Source organism: Orcinus orca, chromosome 15 (assembly GCF_937001465.1).
Source record: "Orcinus orca chromosome 15, mOrcOrc1.1, whole genome shotgun sequence".
Classification (NCBI taxonomy): Eukaryota; Metazoa; Chordata; class Mammalia; order Artiodactyla; family Delphinidae; genus Orcinus; species Orcinus orca.
In genome coordinates, this window is record NC_064573.1 from 466258 (window position 1) to 484870 (window position 18613).

General features: G+C 54.3%; 1 protein-coding gene and 1 long non-coding RNA gene across 20 annotated transcripts in view; one reads left to right on the plus strand and one right to left on the minus strand.

The window, feature by feature from the left end:
* The window catches only part of SLC66A2 (solute carrier family 66 member 2), a 49930-nt gene that overhangs the window by 27487 nt on the left and 3830 nt on the right, over positions 1 to 18613 (plus strand). For 3 of the 4 annotated variants that reach the window (XM_033406163.2, XM_049698595.1, XM_033406165.2), the window contains one exon: positions 8680 to 8896. The exons of the other annotated variant lie outside the window; for it this stretch is intronic. In XM_033406163.2, the coding sequence (XP_033262054.1) occupies positions 8680 to 8896 (217 nt within the window). The remainder of the gene's footprint in view (positions 1 to 8679; positions 8897 to 18613) is intronic. 4 annotated transcript variants of the gene reach the window in all.
* On the minus strand, positions 7805 to 8722 carry LOC125961321 (uncharacterized). Of its 16 annotated transcripts, none has more exons than XR_007471906.1 (4): positions 8593 to 8722; positions 8245 to 8513; positions 8048 to 8126; positions 7805 to 7931 (listed from the first exon to the last, which is right to left on the minus strand). It is a non-coding gene; the product is annotated as an uncharacterized LOC125961321 (long non-coding RNA). The 16 variants fall into 16 exon arrangements; XR_007471909.1 differs by lacking the exon at positions 8048 to 8126 and adding an exon at positions 8127 to 8205; XR_007471896.1 differs by having other exon boundaries at positions 8048 to 8205.

An 18613-nucleotide genomic window follows, 5' to 3' on the forward strand; every position in this document is an offset into this window, starting at 1 on the left:
GGGATGGTCTTGGAGACTCCCGCCACAGCAGTGTTGAGACGCCAGCGCAGAAGCACCGTGTAGCTCTCCACTTACGTCTGCTTTCATTTCCCTCAGCAATGTTTTGTAGTTTTCAGTGTGCCCATCTTGCACAGTGTCAGATTTATCCCTAAGTACTTCATATTTTTTTATTACCGTATCATGTATGGTATTGTTTATTAAATTTCAGTTTCTGATTGTTCATTGCTAGTATGTAGAAATGCAATTTACTTTTGTATATTGATCTGATAGCCTGCAACCTTGCTGAACTCATTTATACATTCTAATGGATCTAATCCATGATGCAGATCATGTCATCTGCAAAAAGGGATAGTTTTACTTCTTCCTTTCCCACCTGGATGCCTTCTCTTTCTTTTTTTTTTTTTTTTGCCTGGTTGCTCTGGATAGAAACTCCAGCAGTGTTGATTAGAAGTGGTAAGAGTGAGCATACTTGCTTTGTTCTTGATCTTAGGGAAAAGCATACTTTTGTTTATCCCCTGCCTACCTTAGTGTAATTGTCATACAGTTAACTTTTCATGTGCTAAAGCCCCATGCTACATTGCTCTTATTTTGTTTAAATAGTCACTTATCTATTAATAAGATTTAAATGATAAGAAAAAAATCATATATATTCACCCACTTATTTACCATTTCCAGTGGTCATTTTTTTAAATTGATTTATTTAATTTATTTTATTTTCGGCTGCATTGGGTCTTCGTTGCTGCACACGGGCTTTCTCTAGTTGCAGCGAGCAGGGGCTACTCTTTGTTGTGATGCGCGGGCTTCTCATTGCGGTGGCTTCTCTTGTTGCGGAGCACGGGCTCTAGGCATGCAGGCTTCAGTAGTTGTGGCACGCGGGCTCAGTAGTTGTGGCTCATGGGCTCTAGAGCACAGGCTCAGTAGTTGTGGTGCACGGGCTTAGTTGCTCTGTGGCACGTGGGATCTTCCCGGACCAGGGCTGGAACCCTTGTCCCCTGCACTGGCAGGTGGATTCTTAACCACTGCGCCACCAGGGAAGCCCCCAATGGTCATTTTTGATTGGATGCCAGACATTGTGAATTTTACTTTGCTGAGTGATGGATATTTTTGTGAGCCTATAGATTTTCTTGAGCTTTGTTCTAGGGTGCAGTTAAGTAACTTGGAAACAGTTTGATCTTCTTATTTTTAAAAAAGATTTATTTATTTATCTTGTTTATTTTTGGCTGCATCAGGTCTTAGTTGCAGCACGCAGGATCTTCGTTGAGGCAGGCGGGATGTTTCGTTGTGGTGCATGGGCTTCTCTCTAGTTGTGGCATGTGGGTTTTCTCTTCTCTAGTTGTGGCACGCAGGTTCCGGGGCCTATGGGCTCTGTAGTCGTGGTGCATGGGTTCCAGAGTGTGTGGGCTCTGTAGTGCGTGCAGCTCACGGGCTCTAAGTTGAGGCGGGTGAGCTCAGTAGTTGTGGCACGCGGACTTAGTTGCCCCGTGGTATGTGGGGTCTTAGTTCCCTGACCAGGGATCGAACGTGCGTCCCCTGCACTGTAAGGCAGATTCTTTACCTCTGGACCTCCAGGGACGTCCCAGTTTGATCTTCTTAGATCTTGCTTTTAAGATTAGTTCAGCGGAACCAAAGCAGTGCCCAGTCTGTTCCCTACTGCTGGGGCAAGTTGCCCCTGTGCTCTGCCTAACGCCTGTGTGTTTTGAGGTTTCCCAGGCTGGCTGGGGTGAGGGATGCTAATGTGAACCCCCTTGGTTCCCTCGCTGGTGGGGGCCCCGCCGAGTCCTTGAGGGCCATTCTGCAGGCCCTTGGCCCCCACACGGCCCTCCCTCCAGCTCCGAGACCTGCACACCCCACCTGTTCATTCCCAGACCAGCTCGTTCACCCAGGCTGTCTGCCGGCTTGGCTGTGAGGGGCCCACTTCCTGTCCCGTGTCCTGGGAACTCGCAGGGTACAACTGGGACAGTTTTGGGCACACCACGCCTGCTTCCCATCTCAGAGGTCACTGTCCTTCACTGCCCAATGTCCAGGGTCTTACTGGGAACTCGCAGGGTACAGCTGGGACAGGTTGGGGGCGCACCATGCCTGCTTCCCATCTCAGAGGTCACTGTCCTTCGCTGCCCAATTTCCAGGGTCTTACTGGGAACTCGCCGGGTACAACTGGGACAGGTTGGGGTGTACCACGCCTGCTTCCCATCTCAGAGGTCACTGTCCTTCACGCCCAGTGTCCAGGGTCTTACAAGGATGTATTTTGCCCATTTTTGGTCCAAAACTCCGTGTATTTTGACCGTGTTTTGGTTGTTTGGGAGAGTAAATGTGGCCCCTTTGCCCCATCTTGGCTGGAAAGAGAAGTGGCAGCTCAGTTCTCACTTTTCCGGCCTTTGTATTCTTCTAAGCACCGCTAGCCGCTTAGGTGTGAATGCCCAGCTAGTATGGGTTTTTGTTCCTGTCCTACAGCCTGGAATTTGCCAGAGTGGAAGGATGATTAACCTTTCTTCTCAGGGCGGTGGTGACTGTGACGGGCTGTTCCCTCCGCTCCTTTGCTCTGGTGCGAGCTGCCACTGTGGGTGTCCCAGGGAATCCCCACGCCCTCCCCGCTAGGGGCACCAGCTGTCCCCCTGCTGCTCTGGGGGCCCCCCTTCGATGGCTCCGTTGGTGGTAAACGGCTTAGGGTGTGCTCGGCTTACCGGTGCCTATTTTTTAGGAAGGCCCTGTGCCTTGATTTTCAGGGAACATCATAGGCTGAGTGAGTTGACAGGCTTGGATGGGGTTGGATGGGCCACAGAGAGGGACAGTGACCGCATCTGAAGCCCACGCGCATCAAGTCACGCTGTTGCCATGGAAACACAGCTGGGCATCTGTGGGGCTCTCGTCGTCTTCTTTTTTTTTTAATTAATTAATTTTATTTATTTTTGGCTGCGTTGGGTCTTTGTTGCTGCACGTGGGTTTTCTCTAGTCGCGGCAACCGGGGGGCTACTCTTCGTTGCAGTGCACAGGCTTCTCACTGCAGTGGCTTCTCTTTCGCAGAGCATTGGCTCTAGGCGCGCGGGTTTCAGTAGTTGTGGCACGTGGGCTCAGTAGTTGTGGCTCACAGGCTCTAGAGTGCAGCTCAGTAGCTGTGGCGCACGGGCTTAGTTGCTCCGCACCGTGTGGGATCTTCCCGGACCAGTGCTCGAACCCGTCTCCCCTGCATTGGCAGGCGGATTCTTAACCACTGCGCCGCCAGGGAAGCCCAGCTCTCATCTTCTTGATCTCATCACACTTTGCCTTCCTCTTTCATCTCAGATACGTGGTTAACTTTTGTGAAAATGCACGTGAGGGTCCTTTTTCCTTCTTCTGGCAGTTCACTGCTGTATCTCGTAAAGGGCCAGGTGCTCCCGGGTGCTGCCACGTTTCCCTGGAACTTCAGAAACAGTGGTCAACGCAGCTCCTGGAAGAGACGATTCCCCTGCCTGTGATACAGGCAGAGACAGACTTCTGGGAAGTGGGCATCGATCATCACAGGTCCTCTGTCCCCGATGACTAGCTCCTATCCCACCTCCTCTGAGCCACACTTTCTCCTGCCCTTTCCCATTCTCAGGGACCTTTGTCCTCACCCCCCGGAGGGCGTGCGGCGGTCCCCGTGCGGCGGTCCCCGTGCGGCGGTCCCCGTGCGGCAGTGGCCTTGGAGGCATCGACCTCTTGGATCTTGTTCTCTGAGGCGGCCAAGTGCTGTTGAATTGGGCAGCTTTCCACCTCGTTCGGAGTCCATGCTTGTTGGTGATGCTGCCTGTTACAGTCATTCGGGCCTTTTGAGGAGACACCTTGAGTTACTCGTTCAGAACATGCGTACTTGGTCCCACCTCTTCCTGAGCATAGACCTGGGAGCGAGCTGCATGAGCTTTTGTTTCCAAGCCCCCCGCACTCAGACGCGGGGCCCGGTGGCGCTGCTGGGCCGCCCTCACATCCCCTCCCACCCCGCACGCCTCTGCGCCCGCCCGCTTCACTCACCCACTCGCCCGGGCTGCCGGCTGGTTCCGAGTGGGGTCCTTGCGCGGGGACAGCACTTCAGCTGCAGCAGGTGGGTGCGGGTCTCAGGTCGGGTTTACTGAAGGGGCGCATCCCAGCGACTGCAGTGGCTGTGGTGGGCAGCCCGGACCCTCGTCACCACCACAGCAGTGGATGCTCGCGCGAGGGGCTGTCGGATGAGAATTTGACAGCTGTGATGCCTGAGCGCTGCTGTTGGACTCTGACCCACGTGGTTGAAGTTTTATAAACCTGAACGGCAGGAATTACGCTCATTTCCACAGGTCACCACAGTGAGTCACAGTGAGAAGGGCCGTGTCTCCTGGGTTCTCGAAGTGAATTGTTGGCGCCTAATCCTTCGGAGGGGGCAGTTTCCTGAGCATCGAGTCCCGGGAGCTGGCGCGCGCTGTGCGTCCTGCCGGCTCGCCCGCCCAGGGCCCCCTGGCTGGTGCCAGGCTGATGGGAGGAGGCCGATCTGTCCGTCATGCTGGGGGCTCATGTGCCTGTACATAGTCCTTGCTTTCAAAAGGAATTCTTTACAAATGTGTCCAAGAGGCTGTGTTTTCTGCCACAGATGAGCTTAATTCCATAAAATGCAGCTTTGTGTTTTCGAGCGTAAACGCAGATTGCTCGACAGACTTAATACAGCCACGCGCTCTGGCGAACGGCAGCCATGTGAGCGAGCTCTCTGGAGGTGGCAGCGGGGCTCCCGGCCCCTCCGCGCTCCCACGGACGCCGTCCCCCCCGTCTTGACCCGCTTCTGGTCCTCGTGTCCCTCCTGGGAGTCCGTCGTGGTGAACGCAGGGAGGGGTGCTGTCCTCAGCGTCAGTGGAGCAGGGGGCTGACAGGATGCGGACTCCCCCGAGCGCCCGTGGGGTGACCTTGACCTTAGCTGTGCCGTTTCTGGCATTTGTGTGGATGGTTTTTTGGCTACAACGGCTTTGCAGAACCTGCCTGTGACACAGCGGGATGTGGACCGGCAGACCAGGGGCCCGGGATGGCCTGAAGAGAGCTAGTGAGAAGTCGGAGGTGGCCAGGTGGGCCCCCTGCGGCCTCCCTGAAGCCAAGGTGAAGCCCCAGGCCTGACCCTCCCTGCGGGTGGGGGGTGGGCAGAGATGCCGTGGCTCTGGCATGGCCCCTCTCCGGGCACCATTCTTCTGTCCAAGCTCGCGCTGACGTCCTGTAGCCTCAGGACTGGGTGTACAAATATCTTTTCGAGTACCTGTTTTCAGTTCTTTTGGGTGTATGCCCGGAAGTGGAATTGCTGGATCATACAGTAATTCTGTGTTTAATTTGTTGAGAAACTGCCATCCTGTTTTCCGCAGCGGCTGCGCCAATTTACATCCCTACCAGCAGTGCACGGGCTCCCTCTTCCCACCTCCTCGCCAACACTTGTTATTCCTTGTCTTTTTGGTGATGGCCATTCTGACAGGTGTGAGGTGACATCTCATTGTGGTTCTGATTTGCATTTCCCTGATGATTAGTGATATTGGACATCTTTTCATGTACCTGTCGCCCACTTTATGTCTTCTTTGGAAAAACGTTTATTCAATTCCTCTGCCCACTTTCATTTTTTTTTTATTTTTTAATAAATTTATTCATTCATTTATTTATTTTTGGCTGTGTTGGGTCTCCGTTGCTGTGCGGGTTTTCTCTAGTTGCGGCGAGCGGGGCTACTCTTTGTTGCAGTGCACGGTATTCTCATTGCGGTGGCTTCTTTTGTTGCGGAGCACGGCTCTAGCATACAGGCTTCAGTAGTTGTGGCTCGTGGGCTCAGTAGTTGTGGCTTGCAGGCTCTAGAGCGCAGCCTCGGTAGTTGTGGCGCACGGGCTTCAGTAGTTGTGGCTCGCGGGCTCTAGAGCACAGGCTCGGTAGTTGTGGCGCACGGGCTTAGTTGCTCCATGGCATGTGGGATCATCCCGGACCAGGGCTCGAACCCGTATCCCCTGCACTGGCAGGCGGATTCCCAACGACTGCGCCACCAGGGAAGTCCCATTCTGCCCATTTTTAATGGGGTTGTTTGTTTTTGGATGTTGAGTGGTCTGGTTCTGTATATATTTTGGATATTAACCCCTTATAAGGTAGTAAATATTTCCTCCGATTCCATAGTTTGCCTTTTTGTGTTGCCGATTGTTTCTTCTGCTCTGCAGAAGCTTTTTCTTTTTCCATTAGGTTTTTAAAGGTTGCGCTCCATTTACAAAGTATGGCTATATTCCCTGTGTTGTACAGTACATCCCTGTAGCTGATCTTACACCCAGTAGTTTGTACCTTGCACCCTCCCACCCCTGTATTGGACGCACCCCCCCACCATAACTACTAGTTTGTTCTTTATATCTATGAGTTGCAGAGGCTTTTTAGTTTGATGTAATTTCACTTGTTTATTTTTGCTTTCGTTGCTTGTGCTTTTGGAATCATATCCAAAAAATCGTTGCCAAGACCCATATCAAGGAGCTTTTTGCCTAGAAGCACAGAAGTTTAAAATTTTGATGTAGTCCAATTTATCTGTTTTTGCATTTGTTGCGTGTGCTTTTGGTGTATCTAAGAAATCGCTAACAAACTCAGTGTCATGATGCTTTCTCCCTGTATTTTCTTCTAAGAGTTTTCTAGTTTTATCTAGTATGTTTAGTCTTTGGTCCATTTTGAGTTAATTTTTGCAAATGAAGGTAGGGGCCCAACCTCGGTCTCTTCTCAGAAACTGTTTGACATGGGTTTTCTGGTAGTCATTTGCCAACTGACTTGCTCCCGGAGAACCTAGGATAGAAAGGCTTCCGATCGATTGACCACAGACCCAGCTTTCTGAAGTCCCCGCACACTCACCTGGTGTCCTCAGCCGTCCCTGTCCTGCCCGAGCTCTCAGCCCTGACCGTGTTCTCCCTGCTCCTCGGGCACAAAGACAGGACCTAATTCGGCAGGCCTGCGCGTCCTGCCCTGCCACACCCTCTCGGGCCCTCTGTCTGGGACGCCTGTGCGTGGGCCCGCTGTTCCGTGTCCTGCCCCCACACACGCAGGGCCACACACTGCAGCCGGGGCCTCTTCAGGGAGCAGCCAGGCTCAGGACCCTGAGGTCCTCGGGGAGGGGACCTCAGAGCCGCAGGCCGTGTCCATTCCGCCTCTGGCGCCCCTGCCTGCCCTCCCCCTTCCCAGCTCCGATGCCCACGGTGTCCTCACGTGGGGTTAGGTAGTGGGAGACCTGGATGTGGGGGACAGGGCGTGTGGTGCAGCCTGGACCCTCCCCCACGGCGCCTCCCGGCCCCTGGACGGCCGACTCCTGGTGGCCTCGCCCGTGCTGGCAGCCCTTGCTGGGCCTTTTCCCGAAGGGGTGCCGGGCTCTGGACCTTACCAGTCTAAGGACGGGGTCAGGCTCGGCACGTCACGCCCTCCCCGACTCCCTCCGTGTTTATCCCCGTTCCCTGACCTTCCCGGCCACCACGTCTGTGCCCAGGACCCCCGCGTGTCTCTGCCCGAGCCCAGGAAGCTCGTGTGAACTGCTCATTGTGTGAGTGCTTGTGAACTTGGTGTCGGCAGGACACGTCTGTGCGGCAAACGATAACATCGTACCAGCTGAGTGTGTGGTGATATCGTACATTTTTACTGGGCCCTTACTATGGGCTGGGTACTTTTGAGATTCATAAGATAAACTCATTTAACCAATAAAACAACCTAGGAGGTAGGAACTATTGTTCCTCTATTACATCTGAGGAAATGGAGAAACAAAATTAATCCAAAGTTGTAGAGGGAAGGAATGGGGATTCTAACCAGGAGAGAGGTTCCAGAGGCTCTGGACCAGCCCGCAGTACACTCTCAGACTATTTAGGAAGAATTTAAGGATTTTAGTGTCTTTTATGTGGAGCTAATATCTGTATCAAGTCTCCTTCAGAAATGCCGTAATGGAGGCAGATGGAGCCCACAGTTTACGTCCTCCTCTCACTGACCTTGACCTCCCCACTTGGTCCCGTCCTCCCCCCACTGACCTTGTCCTCCTCACTCGGTCCCATCCTCCCACACTGACCTTGACCTCCCCACTCGGTCCCATCCTCCCCACACTGACCTTGGCCTCCCCACTCGGTCCCGTCCTCCCCACACTGACCTTGGCCTCCTCACTCGGTCCCGTCCTCCCCCACACTGACCTTGGCCTCCCCACTCGGTCCCGTCCTCCCCACACTGACCTTGGCCTCCTCACTCGGTCCCGTCCTCCCCCACACTGACCTTGGCCTCCCCACTCGGTCCCGTCCTCCCCACACTGACCTTGGCCTCCTCACTCGGTCCCGTCCTCCCCCACACTGACCTTGGCCTCCCCACTCGGTCCCGTCCTCCCCACACTGACCTTGGCCTCCTCACTCGGTCCCGTCCTCCCCACACTGACCTTGTCCTCCTCACTCGGTCCCGTCCTCCCCACACTGACCTTGTCCTCCTCACTCGGTCCCGTCCTCCCCACACTGACCTTGGCCTCCTCACTCGGTCCCGTCCTCCTCACACTGACCTTGGCCTCCTCACTCGGTCCCGTCCTCCCCACACTTACCTTGGCCTCCTCACTCGGTCCCGTCCTCCCCACACTGACCTTGGCCTCCCCACTTGGTCCCGTCCTCCCCACACTGACCTTGGCCTCCTCACTCGGTCCCGTCCTCCCCCACTGACCTTGGCCTGCACACCTCGTTCACGTTTCTCTCCCTTTTGCCCTAGACCTCGACCCCCAGCACTTTTGGCACTGGGACAGCTTTGGGGACTACGTGCAGTGTGTCCTGGCCTTCACCGGTGTGGCGGGCTGTGTCACCTACCTGTCCATCGACTCGGCCCTTTTCGTGGAGAGCCTGGGCTTCCTGGCCGTGCTGACCGAGGCCATGCTGGGCATGCCGCAGCTCTGCCGCAACCACCGCCACCAGTCCACGGAGGGCATGAGGTAGGGGCGCGGCAGGGACCCGTGCGCACATCTGCTGCTTCACTTTCAGTTCAAGAGCAGCTTCGGGTTAGGACGCTGGTCTTCTGACCTCTTGACGTACAAGCAGGTGTGCTCCTGTGCGACAGGTGAGGGGAAGCCGAGACCCTCCCGTGAAGCAGCTCACTGCGGGCCATGGACGGGAGGCGGGGTCCACAGATGTCTCCCGAAGGCAGAAGGTTCAAGCCCTTTAATGTAGGAAACGACGCGGCAGCCTCCTCCCCCTTAGCACCACCAAGAGCAGGTCTCAGGCGCTCCCTGCCTCCCTCAGGCACAGTTCCACTTATGAGAACATCAAAAAGCAAAAAATGCTTAGGAATTAACTTAACCAAGGAGGTGGAAGACCTGTACAATGAAAACTACGGTGAGATGCCACCTCTCACCCGTTTGGATGGTGACTGTCAGAAAAACAGAACAGCAAGTGTTGGTAAAGGATGGGCAAAGATTGGAATTCTTGTGTTCTGTTGGTGGGAATGCAAAGTGGTCCAGCTGCTGTGGAAAGCAATATGGCATTTCCTCAAAATATTAAAAATAGAATTACAGTGTGACCCAGCAATTCTACTTCTGGGCATATAACCAAGAGAATTGAAAGCAGGGTCTTGACCGAAGAGATACTGTACACCCATGTTCATAACATAATAGCATTATTCATAACAGATAAAACACGGAAGCAACCCAAGTGTCCATCAGTGGATGAATAGATAAACAAAATGTGGTCTGTCCATACAATGGAATATTGTTCAGTCTTAACAGGAAGGAAGTTCTGACACAGGTTACTTCATGGAGTCGTGAGGACGTGCTCAGTCACAAAAGGACAAATACCGTACGGTTCCACTTATACGAGGGACTGAGGGTCATCAGATTCATAGACAGAAAGTCGAATGGTGTTGCCAGGGGCTAGGAAGAGGGGAGGATGGGGAGTTATTGTTCAATGAGTATTTATCTATGGTGTTTTTGAGTGGGTATCTCTCTGTATGGATTTTTTTAGTGAAGTGTAGAAACTCTACCTCCCTTTATGATATTTTTAATGTAGTATATTTTATATATGTGATGTTTCCCTCCACTTATAATTTTCTTAAATATTTCCTCTATTCATATTTAGAACCACATCAGATAATATTATAATTTTTGCTTCAGTCAACATAATGCACAAAACTGAAGAGGACAGGAATGTCTATTGTGTTTACCCTTATTTTTGCTTATGATGTTCTTCCTTCCTTCCTGCTGTTCCAAGATACCTTCTTTTCTTGTTTTCGTTTTTGTTTTTTTTTTTCCTGTTTTGAGAAACTCCTGTAACTAGCCTTTAAGGGTATTTCAGGTGGTGGCAGATTTTTTTACTCTTCCTTCACCTGCGAATGTCTTGATATCCCTTTCATCTCTGAAGGATATTTTTGCTGATACAGGTTGAACTAGGTTGATAGTTCATTTCTTTTAGCCCTTGAGAAATGTGCCACTTCCTTCTGGCCTCTGTGGCTTCTGAGGAGAAACCCACTGTGATGTTTGTTTCCCCTGTAAGTAAGGTGTTGTTTTGCTCTAGCTGCTTTTGAGATTTTTTTTTTGGTCTTTAGTTTTCAGAAGTTTGACTGTGACGTGTGTCTTGGTGTGGATCTGTCCTGTTTGGGATTCACTCAGCTTCTTGAATCCCTAGGGTTATACTTCCTGCTAATTCGGGGAAGTTTTCAGCTGTTATGTCTTTGAGTACTTTTTCAGTCCTGCCCTTTACCCCTCTTCTCTAGGACTCTGATGATGTGGAATGTTAGGTCATTTGCTATGATTCTTTTGTTAAGATCGTTTCTTTTTTTGTTATGGTTCACTGGTTCTTTCCGGTGTTCCAGCCACTGTGCTCTGAGAGCCCTTTACTGACTGTTTCCTTTGGTTACTGTATTTTTCAATACAGTAAAACTTACATTTGGTTCTTCTTTACATATTTGTTTCTTTTGTGAAGCTTTTTGTTTCTTTGCTGAAACTCTCTTTTTTCATTTGTTTCAAGCATATTCATAATCGCTCATTGAAGCAGTTTTAAAGTGGCTGTTTGAAACTCTTTGCTTTTTCTCACAGTTTTGGCATCTAAACACTGTCTTTGTAAAATTTTGTTTGAGATCTTCTTGGTTCTTGATATGACAGATGATTTCCAGTTTAAACCTGGACATTTCCACGTTATTTATAAGACTTTGGGTCTTACTTAGACCTTTGGTTTTAGCTGGCTTTCTTGACACTACCCTGGCGGTGGGATTGGGACGCCTGGCAGGAGTAAACGTCTAGGATTTCCACCCTCCTCTGCTATCACGGGTGGTGGTGGGGCTGCCTTTTTTTCTGTTTTGTTTGGAGTAGAGCAGTTATTGGCTAAAGTTGCCTATTCTGCCAGGCTGCACCCTTCCTGGTCTTTTGCACAGAGAACAGCCTGTCCCTGGGGCCTCCTGGCGTTTCCTGCTTCTTCAGCTCCAAGTCTGGCACTCCTGTGGCCTTTTCCCCACCTTTGAGAGTCTTGTGTTTCTGGGTAATGTCCAGGGTGTATAGGGGAGGAACAGGGAGACGATTCTGTCTTCCAAGGAGCTGAAGTTTGTGTCACACCTGATTTTAACTAACCCTTTGTTTTTGTGTGCGATCCTCTTATCTGGGGTATGGGACACATGACTGCAGCTGTCTTTTAAAAGGCTGACCTTCTAAACCTCCTTTTATCTGACCACCGTCTCCATGTTTCTCCAGAAACATCCTTGCCATCTGACAGTGATGCACGGATGTTTTAATTTGCCCAGCTCATCTACTTGACTGACAGCCTTGAAGGCAAGGACTGTATCCTGTTTCTTTCTTTCCCCAGCACCTGACAGTGTGCTTGGAAAATTACAGCAGTTCAGTTCAGTAAATATTTATTGAATGAACTCATGAAGGACTAAAATAGTTGATTCTCGAAATCACTTTCGGGAAAGTGAGAACACTTGGGGAAGCAGGTATGAATGTGGAAGATTTACCAGTGTGGGTACCTAGCTGATCGGGCGAATTCTTGGAGAATTTGTGCACAACAGCAAAAGTTGCAGAAGGCCCCAGTGGGAATTGTCCCTGGTGGGGCTGCGGTGACTCAGCCAGCAAAGGCAGTGTTGGAAAGACGCCAGGCCGGACCATGGAGTTCGGTGCTGCTCTGCAGAAGCGCGGCCGTGGGCGTGGCCATCCCCCTTCCTGTCTCAGGGTGACCTCGGGAGTGACAGGAAGGCCCTGCTACCTGGGGCGTTGGACCTGAAAGGAGGAAGCCCGGGTGGTGCACGTGCTCCTGAGGTTCTGACTTTAGGGCAGAAAGGATGCGTGTGGTCATCAGCCTTTGGTGACCGCAGCCCCTCTCCCCCAGTGCCCTCCCCCCAACAGACCACCCGCCTGCCTGGTGGCACTGGGTAAAGGAGACAGAAGGCAAAGGCGGAAGGGAAGGGAAGGAGACTGCGGTCAGTGCCGCGAGCAGGTCGCGAGAAGGCCCGGCTGCGCGGGGACGAAGACCCGCTCCATGCCAGCCGGCGGGGCCCGAGCAGGGCCCGGAGCCAGCGGAGGGGGGCAGTCTCTGTCACGGACATGGGCACGGGCCGCTAATTCAATCAGCCTGGAGTGCAGGGTCCTCTCAAGAGCCCCACTCACCCTCGTTAAGAAGACTAACCTAATCGTGGGCCCTGCCGCTCAGAGCCGGCTCTGGGTGGAGGTGTGATTAGGTTAGGGGCCTGTTCAGCGTTGCTGTCGTGGCAGGGCTCCGTGGGTGGGTCTGCAGGGCCAGGCCGCTGGGGGCCTCTGCGTGTGGTGTGGGGTGGCGTGTGCTACAGGTGACCGGAGGTGATGGGAGGGTCACAGGTTCTCTGCTCAGCTGGAGTTAACAGAGAGGTGACCTTGCTCTGTGTGTATTTAAAGGGCCAACACCCAGACTGAGTGCTGAGAGAGAGAGTGAGTACAGGGCTGGAACCTGGTTACAGTTTTGTTTCCTGTAAAATTTGTGCTTCTTCGAAGAAGTCTGTGTAAGAGAAACTCTAAGGTAAAGGCATTTTCACGCAGTGATGGATTAAACCTGAAGCAGGTGCGTAAACAGTGCAACGCCGGCACAGGCTTCTCCCAGCGCAGCTCACGGGCACCCGGGCCTCCGCGCGTCCCTCTGCCGGGTCTTCCCTCAGCCCCACCGCGGTCTCTGCTCCATCCCTGCCAAGCTCCGTTTTGTCACTTTGTCCCCAGGGTGGGGCCTTCTTTCCTTGCTCAGTGACGTGTCTTCAGAACAGCTTGGCTGTCACACGTCAATAAATCCGATTCCACGATCCTGAAAATGAGACTCTTAGGTTTCCCTGTGCAGGCCGGGCTGGTCTGACCTGCGTCTGACCCTTCCCTCGTCCCCAGGGCTAGCACGATGCCACCCGTGTGTTCAGGGAGCCTGGATGCCCGCTGGAGCCTGAGCTGTGGCGAGCATGGTTGCCCCCGAGTGTCCAGCCTGTCACGTTGTAGCCTGATTCCTACGGGGCGGATCGCGGGCTCCTGGGTGGGGCGAGGAGGGTGGGGCTGTGAGGAAAGCGCCCCTTGCGCTTTCCACATCCCGGCCTGGAAGAGAGAGGCTGGGGCTCCCTGTGTGCACTTAGCGGGGTCAGTTCAGCCCAAGTTCAGACCAGAACTTGCCCCGACACGGGACCCTCCGGCCGGCTGCGTAGTCAGCCCCCCTCGGCATGGACACAGGAGCCTCCTGAGGTTGGTTGCTCCCGTCCCAAGCAGAGGACCAGAGGCCTTCCTCCCTCTCCTGCACCCAGGCCCGGACTCAGGACTTGGTCTCAGGGCTGCCTCTGCCCCTCGTCCCCACTTCCCAGCAGCCGCTCTGCGTGGCCTGACCCAGCGTCCTCAGGCATCCATCCAGGGAGCCCGCCAGGAGGGCTGCTTCACCCCCCGACCTTCTCTGATGGAGACGCCCTGGACCCACTGGGATTTGGGATTCTCAGAGCCCTGTGGTCAGGGCCACCACAGATCTGCTGCAGGACACTCAGCCTCAACTTGCTTCAGACAGAAGACCGTCAGGAGGTGTAAGAAGGGAAGGGGCTGTGAGGTCCTATCTGAGGGCCAACTTCGTCTCCTGCGGACCTGCTTGGAAGGGCCTACCCATGGACGCCTTTAGAGGGTGTGAGCCCACGCGCACAGGTGTGTGCACACGCTCACATGCACACACTCGCACAAACGCACAGATTCTCAAACATACAGACACACATGCACATATGCTCACGCACACACATGCACACAATTTTCACACACGTACATTTCTTGGAGGAAATGCAAGAGATACTTGATGATTTCCCTTTACAAAATGTTGAGTGACTGTTGCTTCTGAACCAGTACTAGAAAGTGCTGTCGCTTTTGAAATCATGTTACTAATTAGTGCAGAAGTTCCCTCCTCCTTCCTCCGCATATTGCCGGATCGGAAGATGTTCCCCAACAAGTAATTACTGGAGAGCCTGGGGGCGGGTGGGACTGGAAGAGGAGGCCAGCTGTGGGGAAAACCATCCGGGGAACCGTTACGATTGAGGAGGGGGAGGGGCAGGCGGGAAGCCTGGGAGCGAGCAGGGGCCACGAGAGGAGGTCGTGTGTACGCGCGTGCGTGTGTGCGTGTGCGGCCCCCGTGGTGTGGTGGGGATGCCCCAGCCCAATGCCTTGTCCCAGCGGGGACACTTCCTGCCTTGACAGGAAGCGTCCGGGAAGTGTCCACCTGGTCCGGCCCCGGCGTTGCCCTTGAACCTGGAGCTGGGCGCCTGGAGCCTTGCCTTGGCTGCTCGGGAATCAGGGTGGCGTCTCCCCCGGGGGCCGCACGTACGTCACTTCTCAGCCCCCCACTCATCTTCCTCTGTCGTCCTTGACACGTAATCAGCCCACAATGGTGTGAGCGGAGAATGCCATGCACGTGGTAACAGCGCACGCCTGGGCTCCCACACACGCTTCTCCGCCACAGTACACACATGCACACGCCACACACCCCTGCACATGTGCGCACACGCCACACCCAGGGTCCAGTTGATGGACAAGGAGGGCTGGAATTAGAATTCAGCAAAAGCCCTGGAACTTTAAAAAAAACTTCCTTGAGATGTAACCTGTCACACCATCGCCATTTAAAGTACGCAACTCAGTGGAGTTTAGGACTTCCAAAGAGTTGTGCAGCCGTCACCACAATCTAATTTTAGGACATTTTCGTCACCCAGGAAGCAGCCTCACACCCATCAGTACTCCCCGTTTCCCCCACCCTCGCCGCCAGGCCTGGGCAACCACCGGTCTGCTTTCCGTCTCTGCGGCTCTGTGCTCGGGGCACGTCATGTAAATGGAATCAGACGATGCGAGGTCCTTCGCTGCGTTCACTCTGCGTAATGTTCCCAAGGTCCGTCCACGTACGATCTGTCAGTGGCCGTCTTTTCTAAGGTTGAATGATATTTCAGTGTACGGACAGATCAAGTTTTGCTTATGTCTTCTTCAGCTGGTAGACGTTTGGGTTTGACATCTTTCTGGCTGTTGTGAACAGTGCTTCTGTGAACATTTGTGTACCAGTTTGTGTGGACGTATGTTTTCCTTTGTCTTGGGATACACCTAGCAGTGGAATTGCTGAGTTGGTGGCTGCACCATCTTCCGTTCCCACCAGGGGTGTTCGGGGGTTCTGGCTTTTCCACACCCTCACCAATGCTTGTTACCCTCTGACCCCTTGATTGTAGCCATCCTCGTGGGTGTGAAGTGGGATCTCCTGTGGCTTTGATTTGCGTTTCTCTGGTGACTAATGACATCAAACACCTTTTCCTGTGATTATTGGTCATTTATGCGTCTTCTTTAGAGAAAGGTCTATCCAGATTCTTTGCCCATTTAAAAATTTGGTTAGCTGTCTTTCATTGTTGAGTTGTAGAGATCTTTAACTGTTCTTACAGATACATGATTTGCAGATATCCTCTCCCGCTGTGTGCTGGCTTTTCACGTTGCAGCACAAGATTTGGCTTTGATGGAGTCCAACGGATCTTTTTTAAAAACTGCTATGCTTTGGATGTCACACCCAAGAAACCATTGTTTCTTGTGACCCACGGTCACAAAGACCTACTCCTGTGGGATGTGTTCTGGGTAGGGTTTGAATTTCAGGGAGCTTTGGATAGGCAGACAGGAGGGTAGGTGTGGCCCGGGCCGGGAGGTGGGAATGAGGCGCGGCCGGGGAGGTGTGTGGGCTGCTGGCGGGGCCGGGGTAGGCGCAGGGGTGAGGCTCTCACCTCGTGGGCACTGGCCGGGCGGAGGCTCTCTGGACGGCCGGATGGGGCGAGGATGAGGTGAGAGGTATTTTAGGAATAGTCATCTGCCTGCTCACTTGGGGAGGAAACATGCTGGAGCCAAGAATGAGGTACCGGGGGCCCGGATTAAAATAGCACGAGGGCGGGGAGGGCCAGGCATTTGAGGCAGCAGCTGGGGTGGGGCCCGGTGTGAGGGGGGACCTAGAAAAAGGAATCCAGCTTCCCGGCGCCCCCTGAGCTGGAGGAATGCAGCCTGGGGACAGTCTCCCCTCCCACCCAGACCGGCTTCTGCAAGGTTCTCTGAGCCCTGCGCCCCCCGCATCACTGGAGCCCTGGGCCAGCTGAGCCCTCTGTCGAGGAGGGGTCTTCCAGTGTCCTGGTGTCCACGAGGACGTCCCTGGCCTGCTGGCCAGTGGTAGCCAAGCCTCGGGGCTCGCCCTGCCCAATAGCTGTTGAGGGTAAAGGATGACCCAACACCCGTGTGGGGAGAATGGGCCTGGGCTCCGCACACGTCCACAGGGCACCGCAGGGTCTGGGGTGACCAGAGGGTGCGAGGCACGAGCTTGTACGTCCAGAGCGCCCTGCACGAGGGCTCACATCGCTCAAGCTGGCACTGGTCTTCTGCTTAGACGGGCCGGGAGCAGCCTGATTAATATTTGCCCCGAGCCCTCGACACGTGGGGCTGGTGGTGGGGCCTGTCGGATTCCTGCCCCCGGGGCGAGAGCTGACTGTGGGCCGGGCCTGGGGAGGCGCCTGGGCAGCTAAAAATGTTCGTGTGCGTCAGGCAGGGCCCAGCTCTCTGCAGTGACCTCACGTCTCCACTTGTGGGGTGAAGGTGCACCTGTGCCTCCAGGGCCCAGACGGACACCAGCCCGGGCCAGGCTCCAGCTGTGCCTTCTGCCGCCCCCTCCCCAGCCCTTCCCACAGTGTAAGGCACTCGCTGTGTGCCCTTGGGCAAGCCACCCGACTTCTCTATGCCTCAGCCTCTCCTCCGTGAAAGGGGCCGCACAGGCCACTCCGTGTTGTTTGTTTTTGGAGGGGGGGTCTTTGGGTCTCCTATTAAGTTCGTACCTCTGGGGGAGACTGTGCCTCAGCTCTTAATTCTGTAAAGTGGAACTAGACTCATTTATGACTCGTTGGTTCTCTTCCTGTCTTCATGGCCTTTTGCAGACATAGAGGTTGCTTGTGGGAGCTTCTCCTTGAAATGCTTGCTCTGTGGGTGTGGGTTTTCCTTTGTTTTTTTTTTTTTTTTTTGTGGTACGTGGGCCTCTCACTGCTGTGGCCTCTCCCGCCGCAGAGCACAGGCTCCGGACGCGCAGGCCCAGCGGCCATGGCTCACGGGCCCAGCCGCTCCGCGGCATGCGGGATCCTCCCGGACCGGGGCACGAACCCGCGTCCCCTGCATCGGCAGGCGGACCCCCAACCACTGCGCCACCAGGGAAGCCCTGGGTTTTCCTTTGAAATGGAGGTGCTCCGAGCTGTGGAAAGCTGGGAGCAGCCTCGCTGGCAGGCTGGGCATCTCTGTAGATCAGATGGGTGGCTCCGGTCTGCCCAGGTGCCCGCAGCCTCCTGGTGCCACCCGGCCACACTGGTGCCCAGTCCCCCGGCGCACACCGCTCCCGCCACAGCTGTCACTCTGGTGCGTTTCTCCACCGTGTCATGTGCATCTCCCTCCCGCCCAGCCTCTGCAATCCCCCCCGGGGTTCTACGTGTGCAGGTTGACCCGAGCCACTGCTGGGCAGCCTCTGTGCTCCCACCTGCTGCTCTTTCCAGATACCGCTGTGGGCGGCCCCTGTCCAGTCCCCTGTGTCCCCGGACCGTGATGCAGAGTCACCTACAGCCATTTTTCACACCACTAGTTCACTCTAAAATTCCGAGTTGGTGCACCAGAGCAGGACAGAATTCAGACGGAGAGAGAGGAACAACTTTGCGGCGACAGATGCCACGCAGAAGAGATGACAGCAGTGAGGCATTCTCCCGGCTGCTCCTTAGCCATCGTCCAGGGCCTACTAGGTCAGGTGTCCACAGGGACCAGTCAGCGAAGGCCAGCAAAACGTGGGATGGGGCACAGGGTGGCCAGTGATGGAATGCTGCTAATCTCAGATCTTTTCCACGAAGGGCCCGTCTTTCCCCTCGGGTGCAGCTACAAATCCAGACAGGACGGGGAGCAGCTCTGGGTGCTGCAGCAGACGGATTGACGTTTTGTTTTTTCACATCTGCCAGCCTGGACTCCAGCACAGCCCCAAGTCCAGAACGGTGTGCTGGGTAGAAAGCTCCGAGAGAAGCCGCTCTGCCTGGTCTGAGGGGCAGGAAGGGCTCTCCTCCAGGACCTGCGGGGCAGACCACCACCCAAGTCCCCGCCTGGCCACCGCGGGCTGCCCACACAGTGCAGATGCGAATAGCGCCGCAGTGGTTTTGAAAACTGAGCTGAAATTGA